General features: G+C 44.6%; 1 protein-coding gene across 5 annotated transcripts in view; it reads right to left on the reverse strand.

Moving 5' to 3' along the window:
- Positions 1–21,129, reverse strand: part of SH3KBP1 (SH3 domain containing kinase binding protein 1) — a 340,162-nt gene that overhangs the window by 282,947 nt on the left and 36,086 nt on the right. For 4 of the 5 annotated variants that reach the window (XM_013059639.2, XM_045089361.1, XM_013059636.2 and 1 more), the window contains exon 2: positions 3,354–3,511. In XM_013059639.2, coding sequence (XP_012915093.1) covers positions 3,354–3,511 — 158 coding nt within the window. The remainder of the gene's footprint in view (positions 1–3,353; positions 3,512–21,129) is intronic. The other variant, XM_045089360.1, reaches the window with a different exon arrangement.

Raw genomic sequence — 21,129 nt, forward strand, 5'->3', positions numbered from 1 at the left:
TGTCAGCTTTTTACTCTATGTAAATTACACCTGAAAATAAATAATTTTTTTAAGAAGAGGAGAGAGAGAGAGAGAGAGAGAAATAGATTCTTAAAAAAGTAAGTAAGGGGGAAGAAAGGAAAGGGGGAATTAAAAGGATTCTTCTTCCACATGTGCAGTAAATAAATAAGAACTAACTAAATAAAAGAAAAAGGAGGATAAACCCAAAAGGACACGACTATACTCTGGTTGGATACATTTTTGCCTGCCAACAAATCTCAGCCCAAGAGCTGCCAAAGCCCAGGCATCTTATTGACAAAGGGGTGATTGGAATGGCTGGTAGTTTTCTTCTGAGAAACTGCGACAATACAGAGTTAAGGGTACATACTGAATCCCAGCACCTTGGGGGACCATTCTCTGTAAGGACATTTATTAAGGATCTGATAAATCAATCAAGAAAATGCTTAAGGTAAACTCTCTGACGGCGGTAACGTTGGCATAAAGGCACACAAACAAACAGTGGGATTCTACAAGACTAACCAATTCAATCCAGGGACAAATTCTTCTTAAGCTAAATAAAGCATATGTAAACCCACTCTCAAAACTGCAAACTTATGCCAATATGATTGTTATTACCTAAAGATATACTTTCAGCTTCTAGAACCCTCTACGGCAGTTTGCGTTATTGTTAAACTCCACTGCATCCACCTACTAGATTTTTCAATAATAGGCCTAAAACATTCCCAGTGGGTGAAGACTTGAAAATAGACTCAGCCATCTGAAAGAATAGAAGTTTCTTTTTCTGCCAAATGTGACAGCCACAAGTGGTGCAGCCCCAGCCGTTCCTGCCACATCCTTTCTGGCTCCGGTGGAATGAGCACCTCCCTAGAGTGTGACTTCCCACACTGGAAGTGCTCTAGCTGAGGTGAGAAGACAAGTGATAAGGCCCTCAGGCCAGGGGAGAGGGAGACATGAACAGCGACACACTCAGTCGGTGGCCAGCCACACGCTAAGTCCTGCCTCCCTTAGTCCTCAGAGTGGCCAGATGAGGTAGTCGGGCTCCAAAAAGGAAGCAGATGGCACACCCGAATTAGGTAATCTGAGGTGGGACTAAGGAGACGACGTCCTCCCCACCCCCTACCCCAAAGTGGGTGAGAAACTCTGAGGCAGGAGGCGGGGCTAGTGACAGGGGATGAAGAGAAAGGAATGTGGAGGAAGGGGCCTTAGGAGCAGCCACCGTCTGGCAGACGGACAGCCCCGGGGCAGCAAGCCAGCAGGGTAATCCCTGACCTGGCTGGCCTCCTTCCCTCCCGGCCGTCTCCTGCCAGCGCTCCCCTTGAGCCGAAGCCCATGGAAGCCAGAGGGCAGAAGCCCGCTGGCTGCGATGGCCCAAGGCCCAGCCCCAGCCCCAGCAGGTGGAGAAGGGTGGAGAGGGGCCCCTCGCCAGAACCACATGGCCCTGGGCTCACAGTGAGGAGCTCTGGCTCCCCAGCACTCCTTGAGCAAGCAGGAGAGGTTCTGAGCCTGCCTGGGCTCTCCGCGCACTGTGCTTCCCTGTCCCGGTGCCTGCCCAGCTCCCACAAATGCTTAAACAGGTGGCCCAGCCTTAAGCCCTGAACAAAGTACAACTCAGAAGTTTTCTGAGTCTATGGATGTGTGGTTTAGGAATAAGGGGGCACCGAGCCTATAGAACATCAAAATAAGGCTTTCAAAAGAGGGCCTCCCCTCAAAACTGGTGCCAACACTGCTGCCCCTTCTCCTTCCCAGGGATATTCTCCCTCCTCCCAAGTCCCCCCTTCCTTCCCAGAGCTTCCTCTCTCTCTCCCACAGCCCTCACCTCCTTCCCAGGGTCCTCTTCTCTCTCTCCCAGACCTTCCTTTCTCTGGCCCGTGGTCCTCCTCTCTCAACTTCTTTCTCCTCTACCTTCACACCAAACTTTCTCCCTTTTATCTGGACAAACCCTCCTTCCCCATCGGAATTTGCACAACTTCAAGGATAGTCCTTGTCCCAAAATTGGGGATTTTGTTTGGAAGGGCACAATAATTCCCCATTTATACATCAATTCAACAGCCAATCTGTGGTAGCCCAGACGTAATGCTTTCCGACTCTTAAAAGGGGAGAGAGCTGCTAGGTTCAACTGTAGTCCAAGAAAAAAAAAGTTTTTATTCCCACAACTACTTACAGAAAGTAAGGTTATCAGCATGTTACCAACAAAACTTCCCCCAGCCCTCTGCACAACAACAAAATGAACTAAAGAAATGTTAGCAGGATCACTCTGAGGCAAAATCCTAAAGAAAGACACTGAGCTGAGTTCCTATTTGTTCTAGACTGGGGGGCGGGATACAGGCTCAGGGGTTGGGCACTGTTTCTCATCATCAATCCCTTTTCATAAAACCCTCCCATGCAGCCCCTGAGGCTCTCTGACCAGGGCACGTGCTTCTCTGGGCCCAGCATTCCCCACACCACCTGCTCCCCACAGCCGCAGGTCTTAGGCGTGGTCTGCTACCCGCCAAAACTACAGCAGACGCTCTGGGGATTTGTGCACAGGCCTTCCTACCACGAACAAGCCAGGCTTCCCTAGCATTAGACGGGAAGTTCATGGTACAAAAAATTTTTAGACCTACTTGGTATTTCCCACATGGAACAGCCTCGAGGTGACCTGCCCCCCCGCCTTTTTAAACCCAATTCCAACAATTATGTACAACTTGCAGTATATAATTTCTTAACATGAATGGGCTACATTTTTATAATTAACCCCTAGATGACTTCTGCAAAGGGCATAATTTTCCAAACCTTATTGAAGAAGTAGATTTTATGCAACACTTCATGGTCACGAAGGAGAAAGGAAAATTAAATAGAGTTCTCATAAAAAAAAAGTGATGTGAATATAAAGGTTGAAAACATAGCATAACTGAAATTCTACATTTAGTTTGATTACTACTTGACTTAAATAGTCAAAACCACTTTCATCTCATTTTGAATGGAATGGAAAAGGGTAAAATTCCTTTAAAACATCAAAGCAAGCAAACGAGTACATAAATAAAAACAATTTAACAAGCTTTATATTTTTCCAGTATTTTTTAAGTGATGTACTTTAAAAAGAGAACATTCTGGGCATTAAGAAAACAAGTTCAAAATGGGTCCCTAGATAGTTGGTGCAAAGCTCTACATGCTCTTCTCTTTTTTTTTTTTTGAGCTGAGCTGCCAGGGCTTTTTTTTTTTTTTTTTTTCTACACGCTCTTCTTGATAGCCACAAGAGGTCAAACTGCCAACTCATTCCCTAGGAAAGCCCACGAAATCCCTGATGTGCCCCCAAATCTTTGGTCAGTAGAACCCATTCAGGAGACAGGAAAAGGGTTTCACGTTGTACTCACTCTTACAAAGTTGTCAGGGAACAAACCTCTCCTGCCGTTGATCTGTCCCTCCCACCAGCCTCCATCCTCCTTCCTGATGTTGGTGATGATCTCACCCACGCTGATCGTCAGCTCATCGTCGTGCTGGGCCTGGTAGTCAAACTCCACTATGGCCTCCACTGGAAGGAACAGGGACAGAAAAAAAGGACAGTTTAGATGAAAGGCTGCAGAAGTCTGAGGCCCACCAACCCTGGGAGATCAGCAGTCATATTAGAGGGAGTTCCCCTCTACCAATACTTAAAGTAACAGGGCCCCACACAGCAACCTGATTTTGGTTAACCTGAGGCCTGTCGCACAGAAACCACAAAGCATAGGTCCGTGGTCAGGCACAGTCAGAGTGGCCTACCGGTTTCAGGGCCAGCAAGAGCTTCAGAGGGGAAATCACACAACGGCAGAAGGCCAACAACGTGTGTACTCCCAGAGGGAACGCGGCATCACTTCTCCAAGCACAGGGAAGGCAGTAACAGATGCAGATTTGGTACTGAGGTGTCCCCACCCCTGCCAAGACTAACTGTGTGATGGTAACTTCTCTGGGCCTCAGGCATGTAAAATGTGGGTGATAATAACCACCACGCTACAGAGATGATGCCCCTCTCTCAGCCACGGCATGTATAATGACAGCTGACACGGAGGGCCCCGCTGGCCACGCTGATGTCTCGGACTTCTTATGTCTACGTGCACAACTGCCCTCTCCACAGAAGGCCTCTCTCAGGCAGCAACACCATATTTTTTTCAAAGATTTTATTTATTTATTTGAGAGAGAGAGAGAGAGGGGGAGAACAAGCGCGCAAGCAGTGGGGAGAGGCAGAAAGAGAGAATCTTCAGAAGACTCCCTGCCGAGCGGGGACACAGACATGGGGGCTCGATCCCAAGACCTCAGGATCATGACCTGAGTTGAAGGCAGACGGTCAGCTGACTGAGCCAGCCAGACGCCCCTCAGGCAGCAACACCATTTTAAAGCATTCTCCCGGTCTGGGTAATGTTTTACACCTGGTCATAGGTGGAGGCAACAGGTGACACAGATGGGTCTTCTTGTAGACACAGTACACATGCACGTTAGCGGAGCTAAGCGATCCTGAGCATGGCAACTTTCCATAAATGGACCGTGCGATTCATCTACACTTTGGGTCTTGCTTCACACACACCTCAACCAATAAACCTCCTGTCCTTTTCCTTCTATATTTGCGGGTCAATATGAATGAAAGAATGGCAAATGAACAAGTAGAAGGGTAGCAAAAATTAGGTGAACCCTCAAGTAGTAAATTAGCCATTTAGGGATTACAGAAATGGAAGAGGAAAGGTTTTACATGAACCCTGCATAAAGCACACATACAAAAATGAACTCAGAATAGATCACAGACCTCCATTTAAGAACTAAAACTATAAAATCTTCATAAGAAAGCACAGAAGAAAACCTTAGTAATCTTGGGTTTGCCAAAGATCTCTCCAGTAGGAGACAAAAAAGCACACACGACTTTTGAAATTTCAGTCCAATGGGGCAAGGTTTCCAGGAAAATGGCTGGTAGGTGACTAGGCCCCTCATCACATGGGTTTTGCATATCCTTAGGGATGAATTCCCAAAGTGATTCCGCATCGGAAGACCCTGGCTATCCAGACTACCACGCTCACCCTGTCCATTCGTGTCAGCCAGCCCAGCCGGTTCATAAGCACCCCAACATGAAATGTCCTCGTGTGGATCATTTTTCCATTCCAAAATTAGCTGGCTGACTTTGCGTCATGAATCCGCCCAGGATGAAGGTGAATTGTAAACCCTTTTCATTGCTTATCAACAAAAAGGAGGAGCATAAGAGCATAAAGAAAGCAACCTTTTCAGATTTTTCCTGGTTCCTGACCAGTATAAAGGCAGAACACTTCTACTTTCTTGTCTCATGCTTTGCTCACCAGCAATTCAAATGAACTGTCGTAACAATCAGAACCAGGTCAATTAAAAAACAACTTTCTTGGGGCGCCTAGGTGGCTCAGTGGGTTAAGCCTCTGCCTTCGGCTCAGGTCATGATCTCAGGGTCCTGGTATCGAGCCCCGCATGGGGCTCTCTGCTCAGGAGGGAGTCTGCTTCCCCCTCTCTCTCTGTCTGCCTCTCTGCCTACTTGTAATCTCCATCTGTCAAATAGATAAATAAAATCTTTTTTTTTTAAGATTTATTTATTTATTTGACAGAGAGAGATTACAAGTAGGCAGAGAGAGAGAGGAGGAAGCAGGCTACCTGCTGAGCAGAGAGCCCGATGTGGGACTCGATCCCAAGACCCTGAGATCATGACCCGAGCCGAAGGCAGCGGCTTAACCCACTGAGCCACCTAGGCGCCCGATAAATAAAATCTTTAAAAAACAACAACAACAACAACAACAACAACTTTCTTCAAATGACATAGACAGCGATCTACTGAGGCTCTGCTATTGGAACGGAGCCTACAGTAACCAGTGTTTCTGCGCCTGACGTTTTCCTGCATTATCTCATTTAATCCTCACAATATTATGATGTTCATCTTCCCAATGAAAGAACCTGAAGCTCAGCAAAGCAGTTAAGACCATTTTCTGAGCCAGTGCTCTCTAAAGTGTGATATGCTCACTTCAGGGACTAGTTGACAAAAAAAAAAAAAAAAAAATTAGAACATCATTTCATTTTATTTTAATTTTTAAAAGAGAAAAATTCAACTCCTCAAGTATTCCATTTATAGAATGACACTGGTTCCTTCATCCAGCCTCTAGGGCTGGCAGTCAAGGGGGCTCTGCGGACAGGAAGCAGCCTGAGGGACAGCGGTGCTCCCCACGAGATGGCAGTGAGAGCCAGAGCCAGCTTTCAGCTCCATGAGAACCCTGCAGTTCCCTGAGGCCTCCTGATAAAGCCTCCTTATGGCTATTACCTGTCAATAAAAGGATGAAAGCCTTGAAAAGATTTACGTTAATAAAGTAGGTGATGCGGACGCCTGGATGGCTCAGTCAGTGAAGTGTCTGCCTTCACCTCAGGTCACGATTCCAGGGTCCTGGGATCGAGCCCCACATCGGGCTCCCTGCTTGATGGGGAGCCTGCTTCTCCCTCCCCCTCCACCTGCTGCTCCCCCTGCTTGTGCTCTCTTCCCCTCTCTGCCAAATAAATAAATAAAATCTTTAAAAAAAGAAAGAAAGTAGGGGTGCAGCCAATATCCGACATGCGACCGAGTAAACAAGGAAATGGCGGAGCTGCCGCTTTCGGCTCCTGGTGTGAGCACTTTGCAAGCTACATGGGGAGGTAAACACAAGGACAGGCTAACCAGGTCTTACAGGGAGATGACCCAAACCCTAAATTATCAAGACAATTTACAATACAGGTTGTTTTCCACTAATGACATAGGTGTAAAATACCCGATTATAGTATGGAACTACTGGAATTGCAAGACGTTTGAAAGTATGTACCTGAGCCATGAAGACAAATGCCTTCATTTCCTACCAATGTCTAAAGTCATATAATACTCAATCTTCTGTGTTCCCCAAAGTCCACCCAAACCTAATAACAAATGTTTAGAAGCTTCTTTTGGGTTTTCTCAACGAATACAGTAATATATGTATACAATCTATACATAAATATATACATGGAAATACTCAATTCCTTTTTTAATAATAGGTATTTTTTAAAAAGATTCTGTTTATTTATTTGACAGAGATCACAAGTAGGCAGAGAGGCAGGCAGAGAGAGAGGAAGGGAAGCAGGCTCCCTGCTGAGCAGAGAGCCCGATGCAGGGCTCGATTCCAGAACCCCAGGATCATGACCTGAGCCAAAGGCAGAGGCTTTAACCCACTGAGCCACCCAGGTGCCCCAATAATAGGTATTTTTTTAACCAAGAAAAGGCTTGGAACACTTACCTAGGCTCCCCACTGATCCCACTAGAGCTTGGAAATAAAAGTTCATAGTCTGTCTGACAGGAACAGGAAATTATGGTGAGTGGAATGGGGGTGAGGGGAAGCAACATATGGACCTGTCTGGGGAAGACAGAGCACAGGAAGGCTGGTAAGGAGGAATCTAGTCAATAGTCTACCTAAATACTGAACCTGAATCCTGTGTACTTTGGGGGAGTCAGAACCCCATTAACTCCCAGAATATAACCTTGCTGCTTCTTTCCTAAAGAACAAATCTCACCTTCTCCCTTCTGTATATGGACCTCACCAAAGTGAAGCTGGGAAAGAACAGAGGCATCTGCTTCAAGAGGGTTCCTGGGAAGAAAACAGCTGCCTGCTGCTGTTGCAAACTGATGAGAAACACACCCTGTTTGCTTCAGTCTCTCTCATTTGTTTGATGAGCCCCACGACGCACCTTAATTGATGCTTACTGTAAGTAAGCCTGGGGATTAGGAATTAGGGGCTCAGGGATAAATAAAGCATAACTACATCATTTTTGAGTCTTCCCAAGATCTTACTGACCTGGTCTTTCCAGATTTACACTTGTTTTGATCTCCTAGACACTTAAGTCATCACATATGCACTCTCTCTGCCTTCTGGCACCAGCTGGGCCCTGACGGCCTCCTACGACGACCTTCCAGACGAGATTGGGCACGTTCAGGGTGGTATGGCCGTAGACCTCCTACGACCTTCCAGACTCCTCCAGCCCCCAGTCCTCCCTGGGCCCTGGCCTCAAGGCAGTTTCTTATGGTGGTGGCTGCACACGCATCTCACGGTCCCAGGGAGCCTCTAAAGGCCTTCCGGGTATAGATCACCCCCAGTGGTTACTTCTGGTCTTGCTCTCCTGTGAACAGCCATGACACGTAGTAGGTGCTCAGTCAGCCATGATACACCGAAGTGCTCGGCTTGCACTTCATAATGGCAGGTACTTCTCTGCCCAACCAAGTTGGTACCAAAATGCCAAGCGTCAATCACATTTTTGCAAATTGATTCAGATTCTTCAGTGCACTAAGGGAGCTCGCTATTTAAAGAATACTGTGGTTAATTCTTTTGTAACATGAATAATCACTTCCTGCTTTATCTTTCCTGCCGAGATGAATTTTTATGTAACAGGTTGCTCGAAGAGGAGGAAACCTATGTATGGTTTTCTTAAGACTTCATAAATCATGAAGCGGGGTCTCTCCTACCCACTTGAAATGTTCTGTCCTGTGTCGTCTGTAAGCCTCTGAAAGGTTCTGGACTTTGTCTGTCCACTACAGTATTACCTGCCATATTTGTCGACTGGGTACCCAAAGTGTCACTAGTCCGAGTTGGTTGAGATGGGTTATGAAATACAAAGCAGGTGGCAAAGACTTATTGGGAGAAAAAGAATGTAAAATATCATAAATTTAGATTGACTGCATGTCGAAATGGTATTTATGTATGGGGGTTAAATATATTATTCAAATTAATTTTGCTTGTTTCTTTTTATCTATGGACGTGGCTACTGGGACATTTAAAATTACATAGGCGGCCTAGTAGTATAGTTTCATTGGACAAAGATAATTTAGGATAATACTTGGCAGACAGGAAATCAAGACCTCACATTTCATAAACATAGTCAAAATATTCACAAGAAAGTGAATAAGAAAGTCTGCGTCCCCGAAACACATTTCCTTGGCTTCAGGAAGCTTCAGGGAGCTGCAGGAATGAAAAAACATTACCTGTGATTTTTGTTAATGGTACCCTTTGGGAAACCACCAGTGGGCATGAGCACAAAATTAAAACACTAAGCTAAATAAAATATATCAGAGGTGTGATTAGGGCAACAGTAAACAAAATCGCATACTTAAAGACAGCATAAATTACAAAACTGTAGAACATCTCCCTGTCAGAAAATGACTACTCCAGCTGCCCTCTGTGCCAAAGCCAGCCTCCACACGTTTGCTGCACAGCTGCAAAGCCCCAGCTATGGTTAACCCTTGTGTCCAGACAGAGCTGGACAAGATAAGAGGTCTCCTTGAACATGTAAAACATGTGAACCACCCAGATCTCTGCCTTCAGACTCCCTGGAAGGTGTCCTCCCCACAGCGATGAAATGGCTGCTTTTCAACTGTCAGTTGGCTAAGCCAGCTGCCGAGCACCTTCTCACAGCAAACTTCTCACGGCGGCATTTCAGAGGCCCCACTCCGTGACCTGGCCCCTCCCCACCTCTGTGCACTGAACTTCCTGTCTCCTGGCACCACTTAGCACACCACAAGTTCATGATGGCTCAGCCCAGTCAGACTGCAAGCTCCGTCTGGGAAGAGCCATTACCTTTTGCAGGTTTCTACCTCCCTTGCCTAGCATCATGTCCAGCTCAAAAGTATTTGAATAAACCAAAAAACATGAAGAAGAATGAAAGTTCTCCAAATAATTTCCTACATATGTATGTGTGTGTGTGTATATATATATACACACACACAGAATTATAATTTCTAAATATATTTAGGAAATAATTTCATATACACACATGCACACACATACACAGATGATGCCACAAACCTCTCGTGCAGTCTTAAACAGTAGAAATTTCAGATGCGGGCGCCTGGGTAGTTCAGTCACTGGAGCATACAAACTCTTGTTTTCAGCTCAGGTCATGATCTCGGGCTCAGGAGATCAAGCCCCACCTCAGGGCTCTGCACTTGGCAGAGAGTCTGCTCAAGATTCTCTCTCCCTCTCCCTCTCCCTCTGCCCCTCCCCCCATTCATTCTCTCTCTCTCTCTCTCTCTCTCTCTCATGTAAATAAATAAAATCTTTTAAAAATAAATAAATAATTTCAGCTGTATATGCAGCAAAGAAAACCATCAATGAAATGAAAAGGCAACCTACTGAATGGGAGAAAATCTTTACAAATCATATATCTAATAAGGAGCTAATATCCAAGATATATAAATAATTCATACAACTCAACAGCAAAACAAAAAAATAAAACAAAATGAACAAAAACCACACACACACAATCTGACTAGAAAACAGGCAGAGGATCCAAACAGACAATTTTCCAAAGAAGACCTACAGATGGCCAACAGGTACATAAAAAGGTTCTCAACATCACTCATCATTGCAGAAATGCAAATAAAACCACAACGAGATATCACTTCACACCTGTCAGAATGGCTATCATCAAAAAGACAAGACATAACAAGTGTTGGTGAGGATGTGGAGAAAAGGGAACCCTCGTGCACCAGTGATGGGAATGGTGCAGCTGCTATGGAAAGCAGTATGAAGATCCCTCCAAATACTAAAAATAGAACTACCATGTGACCCAGCCATCCCACTCCTGGGCATGTATCTGAAGAAAATGAAAACACTTACATGAAAAGATATCTACACCCCTATGCTCACTCTTGCATTATTTACAAGAGCCATGATATGGAAGCAGGCCAAGTGTCCATCAACAGATGAATAGATATGGCACACATACATAACGGCATAATATTCAGACATAAAAAAGAATGGAATCTTTCTATTTGCAAAAACATGGATGGACCCTGAAGTCATTACACTAAGTGAAAGAAAGAGACAAAGAAAGATAATTATTGTATGATCTCATTTATATGTGGACTCTTAAAAAAAACAGGAAGGAAAAAAGCTCATAGATAAAGAGAGCAGGTTGGCCCTTGACAAAGGCAGGGTTTGGCAGTGGTTGAGGGGGACATGAAATGGGGGAAAAGGGTCAAAACGTACAAACTTCCAGTTATAAAATAAATAAGTCATGGGGATATAATGTAGAGTATGGTGACCATAGTCAATAATACATTACTGCATGTATCAAAGTTGCTGAGAGTAACTCTTAAAAATTTCTCATCACAAGAAAAAAAATTATGTGCAGTGATGGATGGTAACTAGACTTACTGTGTTATCTTTTTCAAATATATACAAATATCAAATCATTACATTGTGCACCTGAAACTGTTACATGTCAATTACATCTCAATAAAAAAGAAAGAGAATCATTTCACTTGTGAATCTTAAAGAATAATTTTTTGTTTTGTTCCAGTTGTCTGATTGAGGAAAGCATACAAAATCAAGAAGTAATTATTTGCCAAAAAAGATTTCACCGAGAAAGATCATGATTCCTGATCATTAGAGATAGAAAGAACATTAATTACCATCTTGTCAAATCCTTTTCTTAATTTTACAGATGAGGAATTAAGGCTTGGAAGTTTCCATGACTGAGGCACAAAGGGGGTGAGAGCTAAATCATGGCAGCGTCAAGGCTGGGACTAAACTCTCCCATATCATAGTCCCGGTGAGAGAAGAGAAGATATAAAGTGAAAAGGAGGAAAAGTGAGACAAGAGAGATACAGACATCCACGGCAACAGGGGTATTTTTCCTTTCATATACAGCATAGTTCCCAGAATACCCAGAAAAATTTACACCAGTCAAGAATATACAAGAGCCTGGGGCACCTGGGGGGCTCAGTTGGTTAAGCATCTGCCTTTGGCTCCCGTCATGATCCCAAAGTCCTGGGATTAAGTCCCACATTTGGCTCCTTGCTCAGTGGAGAGCCAGCTTCTCCCCCTCCCCCTGTCTACTGCTCTACTTGTGTGCTCGCTCTCTTGCTCTCTCTCTCTCTCTGTCAGGTAGATAAATGAAATCTTTAAGAAAAAAAAAAAGAACATACAAGAATCTATGTTCAAATCTAATGAGATGGTAAGATCAGTGCTTGCTTAAGCCAGGGAGTGACCGCAGAAAATTCAAGAGATCTTACTGGGGTGACGGAAACGTGCTAAAATTAAATTGTGGTAAGGGTTTCACAATGCTATAAATTTACTAAAATCATCTAACTGAACACTTAAAATGGGTAGAATTTTATACCTCAATATAGCTTTTAAAAATTAAAAAGACTATGTGATGTATATTTTGGAATTTATGATCGTAGCTATCACTGATCGAGGTGGTTGACTGCCTTTGTATCCCAGGGAGAGACCAATCCCCATTCAGAAGGTAAATCCATCTGGGGGACCCTCCTCTCTCCTGTAAGACACAGTTTGATGGGACTGCCCATGAAAATATCCCACCTCTGCCAGCACAGGATCAACTAGGTCTCACAACAGTAGATGGGTATGACAAAGACTGGATGTGGCTAGAGCAGATCCCCCAGCAGGACTCCCAAAAGAGGTAGGGATCTCTGGGACTGCCTGGCTGCCATCTTTTCTTCCATCCTACAAACCAGCCAGTAGCCCTCCAGTAAATCCTCTTCCCTATCACGATTGAAAGTGAGTTGGTTTCCACTGCTTGCAACCAGAGGAACTTAACAGATACACTTGTAGGTCAACTTTTTGAACAACAGACTCTTCCCTACACAAGACTATCCACGGCTCAGTTCTCACCATCCCATGCTCTCCTGGTAGTGTCAAGGCTGAAGGTTCAGGGACCCAAACTTCCTAGGTCAGGGCCACCAGCACTGTGAGGACCTCCAAGTCCAACAAAGCTGACCTCCACATCAGCACATTCTCCTCTGGCATCTTCAAAAACACAACACTAAGGAGACCATTCAGGGGCCAAAAAAGGGTCATTCCCAAGGCCTGAAACTGTTAAAAACTGAACATGAGCTTCCCCAAGGAAGACAGGCACAGAACACAGAGTCCAAGGAAGAAAGAGTCACCGAACTCTATCCCCAGGTACCGTTTGCAGGGATGGCCTCCCGCAGAGTTAAATGACATCTGCAGGGGCCCAGCAGCAGCTCGTAAGAACTGGGCCTCAGCAGGGAGAATGAGAGCCATTGTGAGAAAAGAAAAAGCAGCAGCTGGCCGTGAGAGAGGAAAGAAGGCCTGTGGCTGAACACTTCCCATGGCACTAAGGACATTCCTGTGACACTGCGCATAAGGCTGGTCTCCAGGCCCAGCTCTCAATGTGTGCTGCCTCTTTAAGCATCTTCACAAAACATGTGAGCTGTGGGAGAAAGAACACAGGCCCTGATGCCTAAAAGGCCTGGGAATGAGTTCTGGCGTAGATCCGAGCTAGCTGTGCGAAAGTGACCACACAACTCACTTGAGTTCACCGGCTCTGTGCTCGAAACCGGGAGGTAATAGACCCATTTGGGTTGTTGCAACAATGAGGGACAGTGTGTGTAAACTCCTGCATGCAAAAGCTGCTCCATAAACCACTCCGTAAACACTCTGTAAACCACTCCGCAGCCACTAGCCTTATGGGCTCGTATCATGCATGCTGAAAGGTTCCCCACACGGGTCCTCCTCTCTGCTCCCTGGACTAGGAGGCCTTGAAGGGCAGATGTAAGCATCTCTTCCCCCTCACTGGGCATCTGACACAAAGTAGATACTCCATAAATGTGGGTTAGTGAGTGCACAGCCTGAGAAAGTATTCCTCCAAACCACAGCTTACTACTCAGCGCCATGAAATGCCATGACAAACGCGAGCGCACTTGTTGGACTCTAAACAAGAGAAAGTAAAAAACCAATGTGACTAGTTAGTCACAAAACAGGTTATGGACCACTGGTCCAAGCCTCCCAAGTGCCACTGTGATCAGCCACCTCTGCCGTCCTGTCCCCCCTCCCCCTTCTGCATAAGCAGAAGGGCCCAGGCAGAGATGGGAATGTGATGCGGGCAGCGGCTGGGCTGCTCGCTCCCTCATCCAGAAGTTTCGCAAAGGCTGGGGGGCGAGTCCCTCACAGCCTACATTTGGAAACCTTGGCCTCACCAGACCTCACACAGGGAGCCAGAAACAAGGAGTTATTAAACACTTCCCGACTGCACACTTCATGCACAGCTCTGTTAAGAACGTGCCTTCAATAGGCCAGTGAAGAATAACTCGGCCTGAAAAAGATGTTTGTTTGTTTGTTTGTTTGTAAGATTTTTATCTATTCATTTGAGAGAGAGAAAAAACAGAGAGAGCATAAGCAGGGGGAGCGGCAGAGGGAGAAGCAGGCTCCCCGCCGTGCAGGGAGCCTGAGGCGGGGCTTGATCCCAGGACCCCAAGATCATGACCTAAGCCGAAGGGAGACACTTAATGACTGAGCCACCCAGGTACCCTGAAAATATGTTTTTAAATAAAAAAAGAAAGCATAGAGAATGTGTGCAGATGATTTTGCAGGTTAAAAAAAAAACTAGCAAAGAAGCAAGACAATTGATAATGGTTGATAAGCCTGTAGAGAGAATGGTTCTGTACAACAATCCTGGAGGAGAAAATAAACTGCACCTTAGAAAACCAGGTTAATAAAAAGTTAATTAAGGGACGCCTGGGTGGCTCAGTTGGTTAAGCGACTGCCTTCAGCTCAGGTCATGATCCTGGAGTCCCAGGATCGAGTCCCACATCGGGCTCCCTGCTCAGCAGGGAGTCTGCTTCTCCCTCTGACCCTCCCCCCTCTCAAGATCTCTCTCTCTCTCATTCTCTCTCTCTTTCTCAAATAAATAAAATCTTAAAATAAAAAAAAAATAAAAAGTTAATTAAGTCAAAACAGTTTATCCACTTAAAGAAAACATAACATTTTTTTCAATAGAAGAAAGCAAGTACACGAATGTTGCTTTACCTAATAAATACTTGAGTTCTAAGTAACAAAATGGCTTGTGGATAAATAGATACGCACTGCTTCCGGACTTTATAGTAACAGCCTGGTTCTCAGATCCAAAGGAAAGACCTAGAGACAGGTACCTGATTAGAAGATGATCCCTTATTTTCCTCAGTAAGAAGATCCAAAAGGTTTGGGGCCAACCACACTTTAAAAAGGAAGCACAGCCAAACATCTGCTTATACTATGTGTTAATTTAATTAGAGAGCATATAAAGTAAAATGATTAGAAAACACTGCTTCTCCCCTGACACCCACTCATGTCATGAACCAGTTTTATTCAACAGACACTGCATGAAACACATTCGGTTATGGGTAACATATCAAAATATTTGCTTAAACTTTTATTAAAAATGAATTCTAAGGGCCCTTTGGACCAGATACTTTGTGAGGACTATTACAGAATACAGCTCTGGCTTTTCTTAAGGACAGTGTGGGGGCAGCGGGGGTGGAGTGTGGCTCTAGAGGTGGACATGCGGCATGAGAGAAGAAAGACAAAAGGCTTTCTGCTGACTTCAGTGCAGCTAAGCGGGCTGAGCTGTGAGAGGCAAGAATGCTTAGAAGACTAGGGGAAGCAGGTCAAAAGGAGGGAAGTGAAGAACAATTCCACAGAAAAAAACGGGGGGGTCACTCTGACCAGGGCAAGGCCTGAGTCACTGCTTGGCCTTCTGTTAGTAAGAAAGGCACTGTCTGGTAAGGGAGAAAGTAGACAGGTGACAGGAAACCACAGGGAACCTTCACCGCCTTCCCCGACAGATTCAGTACCCCCTCTTCAGGCTTCACTTACACCCCCAGGTGTCATGGTCCCCCTAACGTGTGAGCCCCCGGAAGGCAGAAGGAAGTGTAACACTGCAGCATGGGGGCCTCCTGAAAGAAGAGTCACATTACCCAACGCTTCCGCCCTCAAGTGCTGAGCCGACTGTTTGGCCGCATCAGGCGCTCAAGCAGTGCCTGTTGCTGAGTGGAGAGAAACCTGTGAGGATAATTTTTTTTTTTTTTTTTTTTTTTTTTTAATGAGAAGCTGAGAATCCAAGAAGACTGGGTCTGAGAGAAACGCACAGGGCTGAAGGTGGAATGTAATGGCACAGCAACAGCTCTTCCAAGCGGTCTGGAATTTCAAACCGTTGTAAGTATAACTACTCGGAGCTCCCCAACATCCACTCTGGAAAGAAAGCCTAGAACGCCTACAACACCAGAACCTTGGCCGTTATTAGCAATGGTGCACTTGATGGTTTCACGGTGTTGCACCAGTGACAAAAGATAGCAATGCCGAGTCGACATTATAACTCTCTTTTGCGTTGGCATTTTTAACAGCTTTAAGCACAACTGGAACTAAAAGTTGCTACTTGAGTATCTACTTAAAGAATTTCTTGAATCGACTACATTGTAAATATTTTGTGATAGTATCAGAAAACCTCTTAGTGAGTGCTTATGGACAGAGATTAACACAAAACAGAAGTAAAGTTAAAAAGCCAACATTTTTTTCCTTTGAAGATTACAATTTAAAGTTGGACAAACAGAATAATACATCAATAAACTTGACTAGGGCTTAATACTTTTGAAACCTTTTCCAAAACTGAAACATGGGGTTAATAAAAAATAAAACTAGAAGGATCAACAGCCTCACATCAAAAGATTTCTAGAAGGATGATCCAAGAAGAGTAGTGTGTAATTTCTTTTTCCAGAAATAATTGTACTTACTTTCCAAATACCATTTTTCACTAAAAAAAACCAAGCCAGGTAGCCTTATAAAAATGGCTGATTCTGAGTCTGGGGCAGGAAAGGTAACAAGCCGGAAACACCTTGTCAAAAACAAGAAACATCTTGTCAAAGCAAGGAAGCCATCAAAGACTAACAGAGAGTCATGTCAAAAGAATTCAGAAGTGAATGAGAAAAGGCTCCCACTGGCCACAAATGGAACAACATGAGTATCAGTAAGAATAACTGCAATGGATTGAAACATGTCAAACAGGTTTGATGTTCCAAATCGATACATGTTATATGATGTATGTTTCATAGTGATTTTTTTAATTTTTTATTTATTTTCGGCCCAACAGTATTCATTATTTTTTCACCACACCTAGTGCTCCATGCAATCCGTGCCCTCTATAATACCCACCACCTGGTACCCCAACCTCCCACCCCCCATCCCTTCAAAACCCTCAGATTGTTTTTCAGAGTCCATAGTCTCTCATAGTTCACCTCCCCTTCCAATTTCCCCCAACTCCCTTCTCCTCTCTGTGATTTTTTTTAAATCAATGATGGCCTTTGGAGAATGTTGGGAAACCAACTCACTTTTCTAAGAACTAGTAAATTAAAAGAAAGAATCAAACTCTTCCTGCCTTACCCATATGAACTTAGGATAACCAAATAGTTGATGAGGAGAAATTTCTCTTTATGGAGTATTCTGGCTGACAAGTGAAGAAGGAATGAGAGAATGAGACAATCAACATCTTGCAACCTCTAAGGTAATCCAGCCCTGGGCCATGGCCACCAACAGCTGCTAACATTACAAAGAGAGACAATCAAGCTTCAAGAACCTTGAGACTGAAGGGTGGGCCACCCCCTGTAAAGCAAGTTTCTGGATTTACTGCCGGTTTACAGGGGATCCAGGGGTCCAGGAATATGTCAAATGGCACCCTAAGGTGCACTTAACAAAATTCAGACTCCAGGGAACTCTATAAGCTAATGTCTTAGCTTCTTCAACCAAAAATAAACAAACAAATAAATAAATAATGCAACGGAAAGGGAAAAGAGACCTGGCGATCTAGATTACAAGAGACCTGGGTGCTATGAGTCAGTCACAAAGTGTGGACCTTCCAGATCTCGGTTCAAACAAATATCTTTTGAAATATTTCAACTATGTGTCATTGAATATTTGAGCTGGAAGTCTGGTGATAAGGAAACATTGTTAGTTGTTGTAGGTGTAAAAATGATATTGTGATTATGGTTTTGAAAAGAGTCCTTATCTTTAAGAAATACATGCTGAAACACTTCCGGATTGTTAAAATGCTCTAAATGTGCAAGGAGAACAATGTTCTACAGTGAACCTAGACGATGAAGAGAAAAATCCTAATGCTGGGGTAACTTGTCCTAGTTTAACCAGGAGTTTCCTAAGTCATTCAGCTCACCATGCTCTACACAGCTACGCACCTGAAAAGGAAGAACGGGTTTTTAAAGGCAAGTAAGAGATTAAAAGTGTGTGTGTGTGTGTGTGTGTGTGTGTGTGTGCGCGCGTGCGTGCACACATGCCTGTGTATATTTCAATACCTGAATTTGTTAAGGACATGAGATAACCACAAATATTTTTAAATAAAGAACTGATCCAAAAGTATATTCTCTGTTTAGTACTATAGTTTATTCTTTGCAAATAATTATAAAATACATCTCAAGTAACCAAAATTGTGATTATCTCCCTACAAGACATGCATTTTAAAAGAAATCCCAAGGCAATTGGGACTTAAACTGTATTTACTTTGTACATAGTACAATGCTTCATCTTCTTTCCTTTGTTGAAATATACTTTCAGCTACTACTTAAAAAACCATAGTAAGCAACAAGCACAATTGAAAATGTGTTCTCTATCACATGTCTGTAAGTGTGGACCTTGAAACAAAACAGCAAGGCTGCCTCTGGGAACATTCTGAATTTGGATTTTGTTGTTGTTTTGTGTGTGTATATGTAAGGAGTGAGGATACAATTTTATTTTTCTCTGCCATGTTTGACCTCTTTGTTCAGCTTTGAGATACAACTGAAATACAACATTGCATAAGTTTAAGGTATAGAATGTAATGATTTGATACACTTCTATATTACAACATGATGAGTACAATAAAGTTAGTTAACACATCCTTCCCTTCATACATAATCCCCATTTTGGTATGTGTAAGTCGCAGTGGTGAGAACATTTAAGATCTACTCTCTTAGGGGCGCCTGGGTGGCTCAGTGGGTTAAAGCCTCTGCCTTCGGCTCAGGTCATGATCCCAGGGTCCTGGGATCGAGCCCCACATTGGGCTCTCTGCTCATCAGGGAGCCTCCTTCCTCCTCTCTCTCTCCTCTCTGCCTGCCTCTCTGCCTACTTGTGATCTCTGTCAAATAAATAAATAAAATCTTTAAAAAAAAAAAAAGATCTACTCTCTTAGCCACTTTGAAGTATTCGATACAGTATTGTTAACAACAGTCACCCTGATGCCCTTAAACATATTTATGTTATTACTGGAAATATGTACTTTTTGGCCAACAACTCCCATTCCACCCACCCCACCCCCGACCCTGACAACCACCACTCTACTCTGTTTCTGTGAGGTTGGCTATTTTAGATTCCATAAAGTGAAATCACACAGTCTTTGTCTTTCTCTGTCCCACGTATCTCACTTGGCATTATGCCCTCAAGGTTCATCCATGTTGCCACACAAGTTAAGATTTCCTCTTTTTTTATGGCCATTATTCCACCATATATACACGATATTTTCTTTATCGATTCAGCCCCTGAGGGACATTAAGTCGTTTTCGTGGGTCAGTTATTATGAATAGTGCTGCAGAGAACATGGGAGTGCACGTATCTCTTAGAGAGAGTGACTTCATTTCTTTCAGATAAATACCCAGAAGTGGGACTTCTGGATTACCTAATAATTCTATTTTTAATTTTTTGATGAGGCTCCATACTGGAGGTTTTCCATATTGGTCACACCAATTTACATTCTGACTTGGGGTTTCTTGAGATGTGCTCAGGAAGGCTGTAGGTCTGGTTATTTAGCTGTCAAACTGACACACTGTGACTACGTTTTCTAACAGTGTTCTCACCTCTGAGAGTGGTGCGCTAACACAGGACAGAAATGTGGGAGATCACTTGCCTAGCCCTCGGTGCCCCATTCTCTGAGAGCTGGCGCCCACTGGGTGGGAGCAAGCTTCAGCAGGCACTTCTATCCATCTGTCACCAGTACTCCCTACACCCTCACGGCTCAGCCACAAGCCCTTGGCGCCACCCAGACCTACTAAAGCAGAAGCCGCAATGTGACAAGTCTCCAGGGCACTGACACAGAATGTCATTTGAGAAGCGCTGGTCTCCACCACATGAGCTCCTCACCCAGACATCAGAATCACCTGTGAAGCCTCCTCCTGCCTCTCCCCTCCCAGACTGGCCCACATCAGAATGGGGGGGGGGTCATTTCCAAGTAGAGGATGGTACCCAAGGTGACTCTCTATACCTCTAACACTCTCCGAAGCCCCTTTTTAGGAAGGAGGAAAAGTCTGCATGGAGCGACAAGCTCCGATGCTTGCAGACCCCAGGCATGATGGTTTCTGAGGCACCTTTCAGGGCTACAAGCCAGTAAGTCTGCAGAAGTACTACCAAGAAGGAGGTAACAAGCAGGTACATGAGGGGGGAATTCACTTCATCCTCACTTCAGATGAAATAATCCGATCCAGACATTCAACCAGTCCCTCTCCCTAAAAGGAGATGAAAGTTCTAGTCCTTGTTCCAGCAATGAAAGTCACAGTGGGGCAGAGAGGACACTGCTGTGTCCACCCCGTCCACTCAGCACTGGTCTAATGTCTGGCCTACAGTAGGCATATCATCAATATGTACTGAATGAAAATACACTCTTAAATTCTTGGTGTCAGGTGCCTTCAGCCTCCTTACATCATCACCCCTCATGCTCTTCCAGAATGTGACCCTAGCCATCAACAGAGGGAACCCAATCTCCCTGCCAGGGCACTTGAATTTGGGCAGGCTTGAGAGAGCTTAGACCAGGAGAGGGCAAGGAAGTCATGCTGTGTGACTTCCAAAGCTGGGTGACAAGAGCCAAATATGCAGTTTCCAACCCACTTGCTGGAATATTCTGAGGACTGCCATGCTGTGAGGAAACTAAGTCACACCGAGAGCCCACACACAGGCACTCCAGGTGTCCACTGAGTAGCCAAGCTGCTGAGTCATCCCGGCTTGGGCCAACACGTGAGTGTCAGTGCCTTCACATGATCCCAGCCCCTCTGCTGCTGAGTGGCTCCCGGCTTTCAAATCTTCCTAGGAAAGGCCCCAGCCACTGTGGAGCTAAGACAAGCCACCCTCTCCATGCCCTGTCCACATTCTTGACCCACAAGCTCTGAAAGCATAATAAAGTGGCTGTTGGAAGGTGCTACACTCAGAGTTGTTTGTAATGCGGCTGAAAGCACTAGCATACTCTCTGACATGCCCATTGCTACTCCCAGTTTAGGAAGAACTGGGTTCCCAGAGACATTAAGATAACCTGTCTGGGGGTGGGGACCTGATATGACCACTGCCAGGCAGTCTGGAG

Source organism: Mustela putorius, unplaced genomic scaffold, assembly GCF_011764305.1.
Source record: "Mustela putorius furo isolate JIRA1106 unplaced genomic scaffold, ASM1176430v1.1 tig00003836_pilon_pilon_pilon, whole genome shotgun sequence".
In the NCBI taxonomy this organism is placed as follows: Eukaryota; Metazoa; Chordata; class Mammalia; order Carnivora; family Mustelidae; genus Mustela; species Mustela putorius.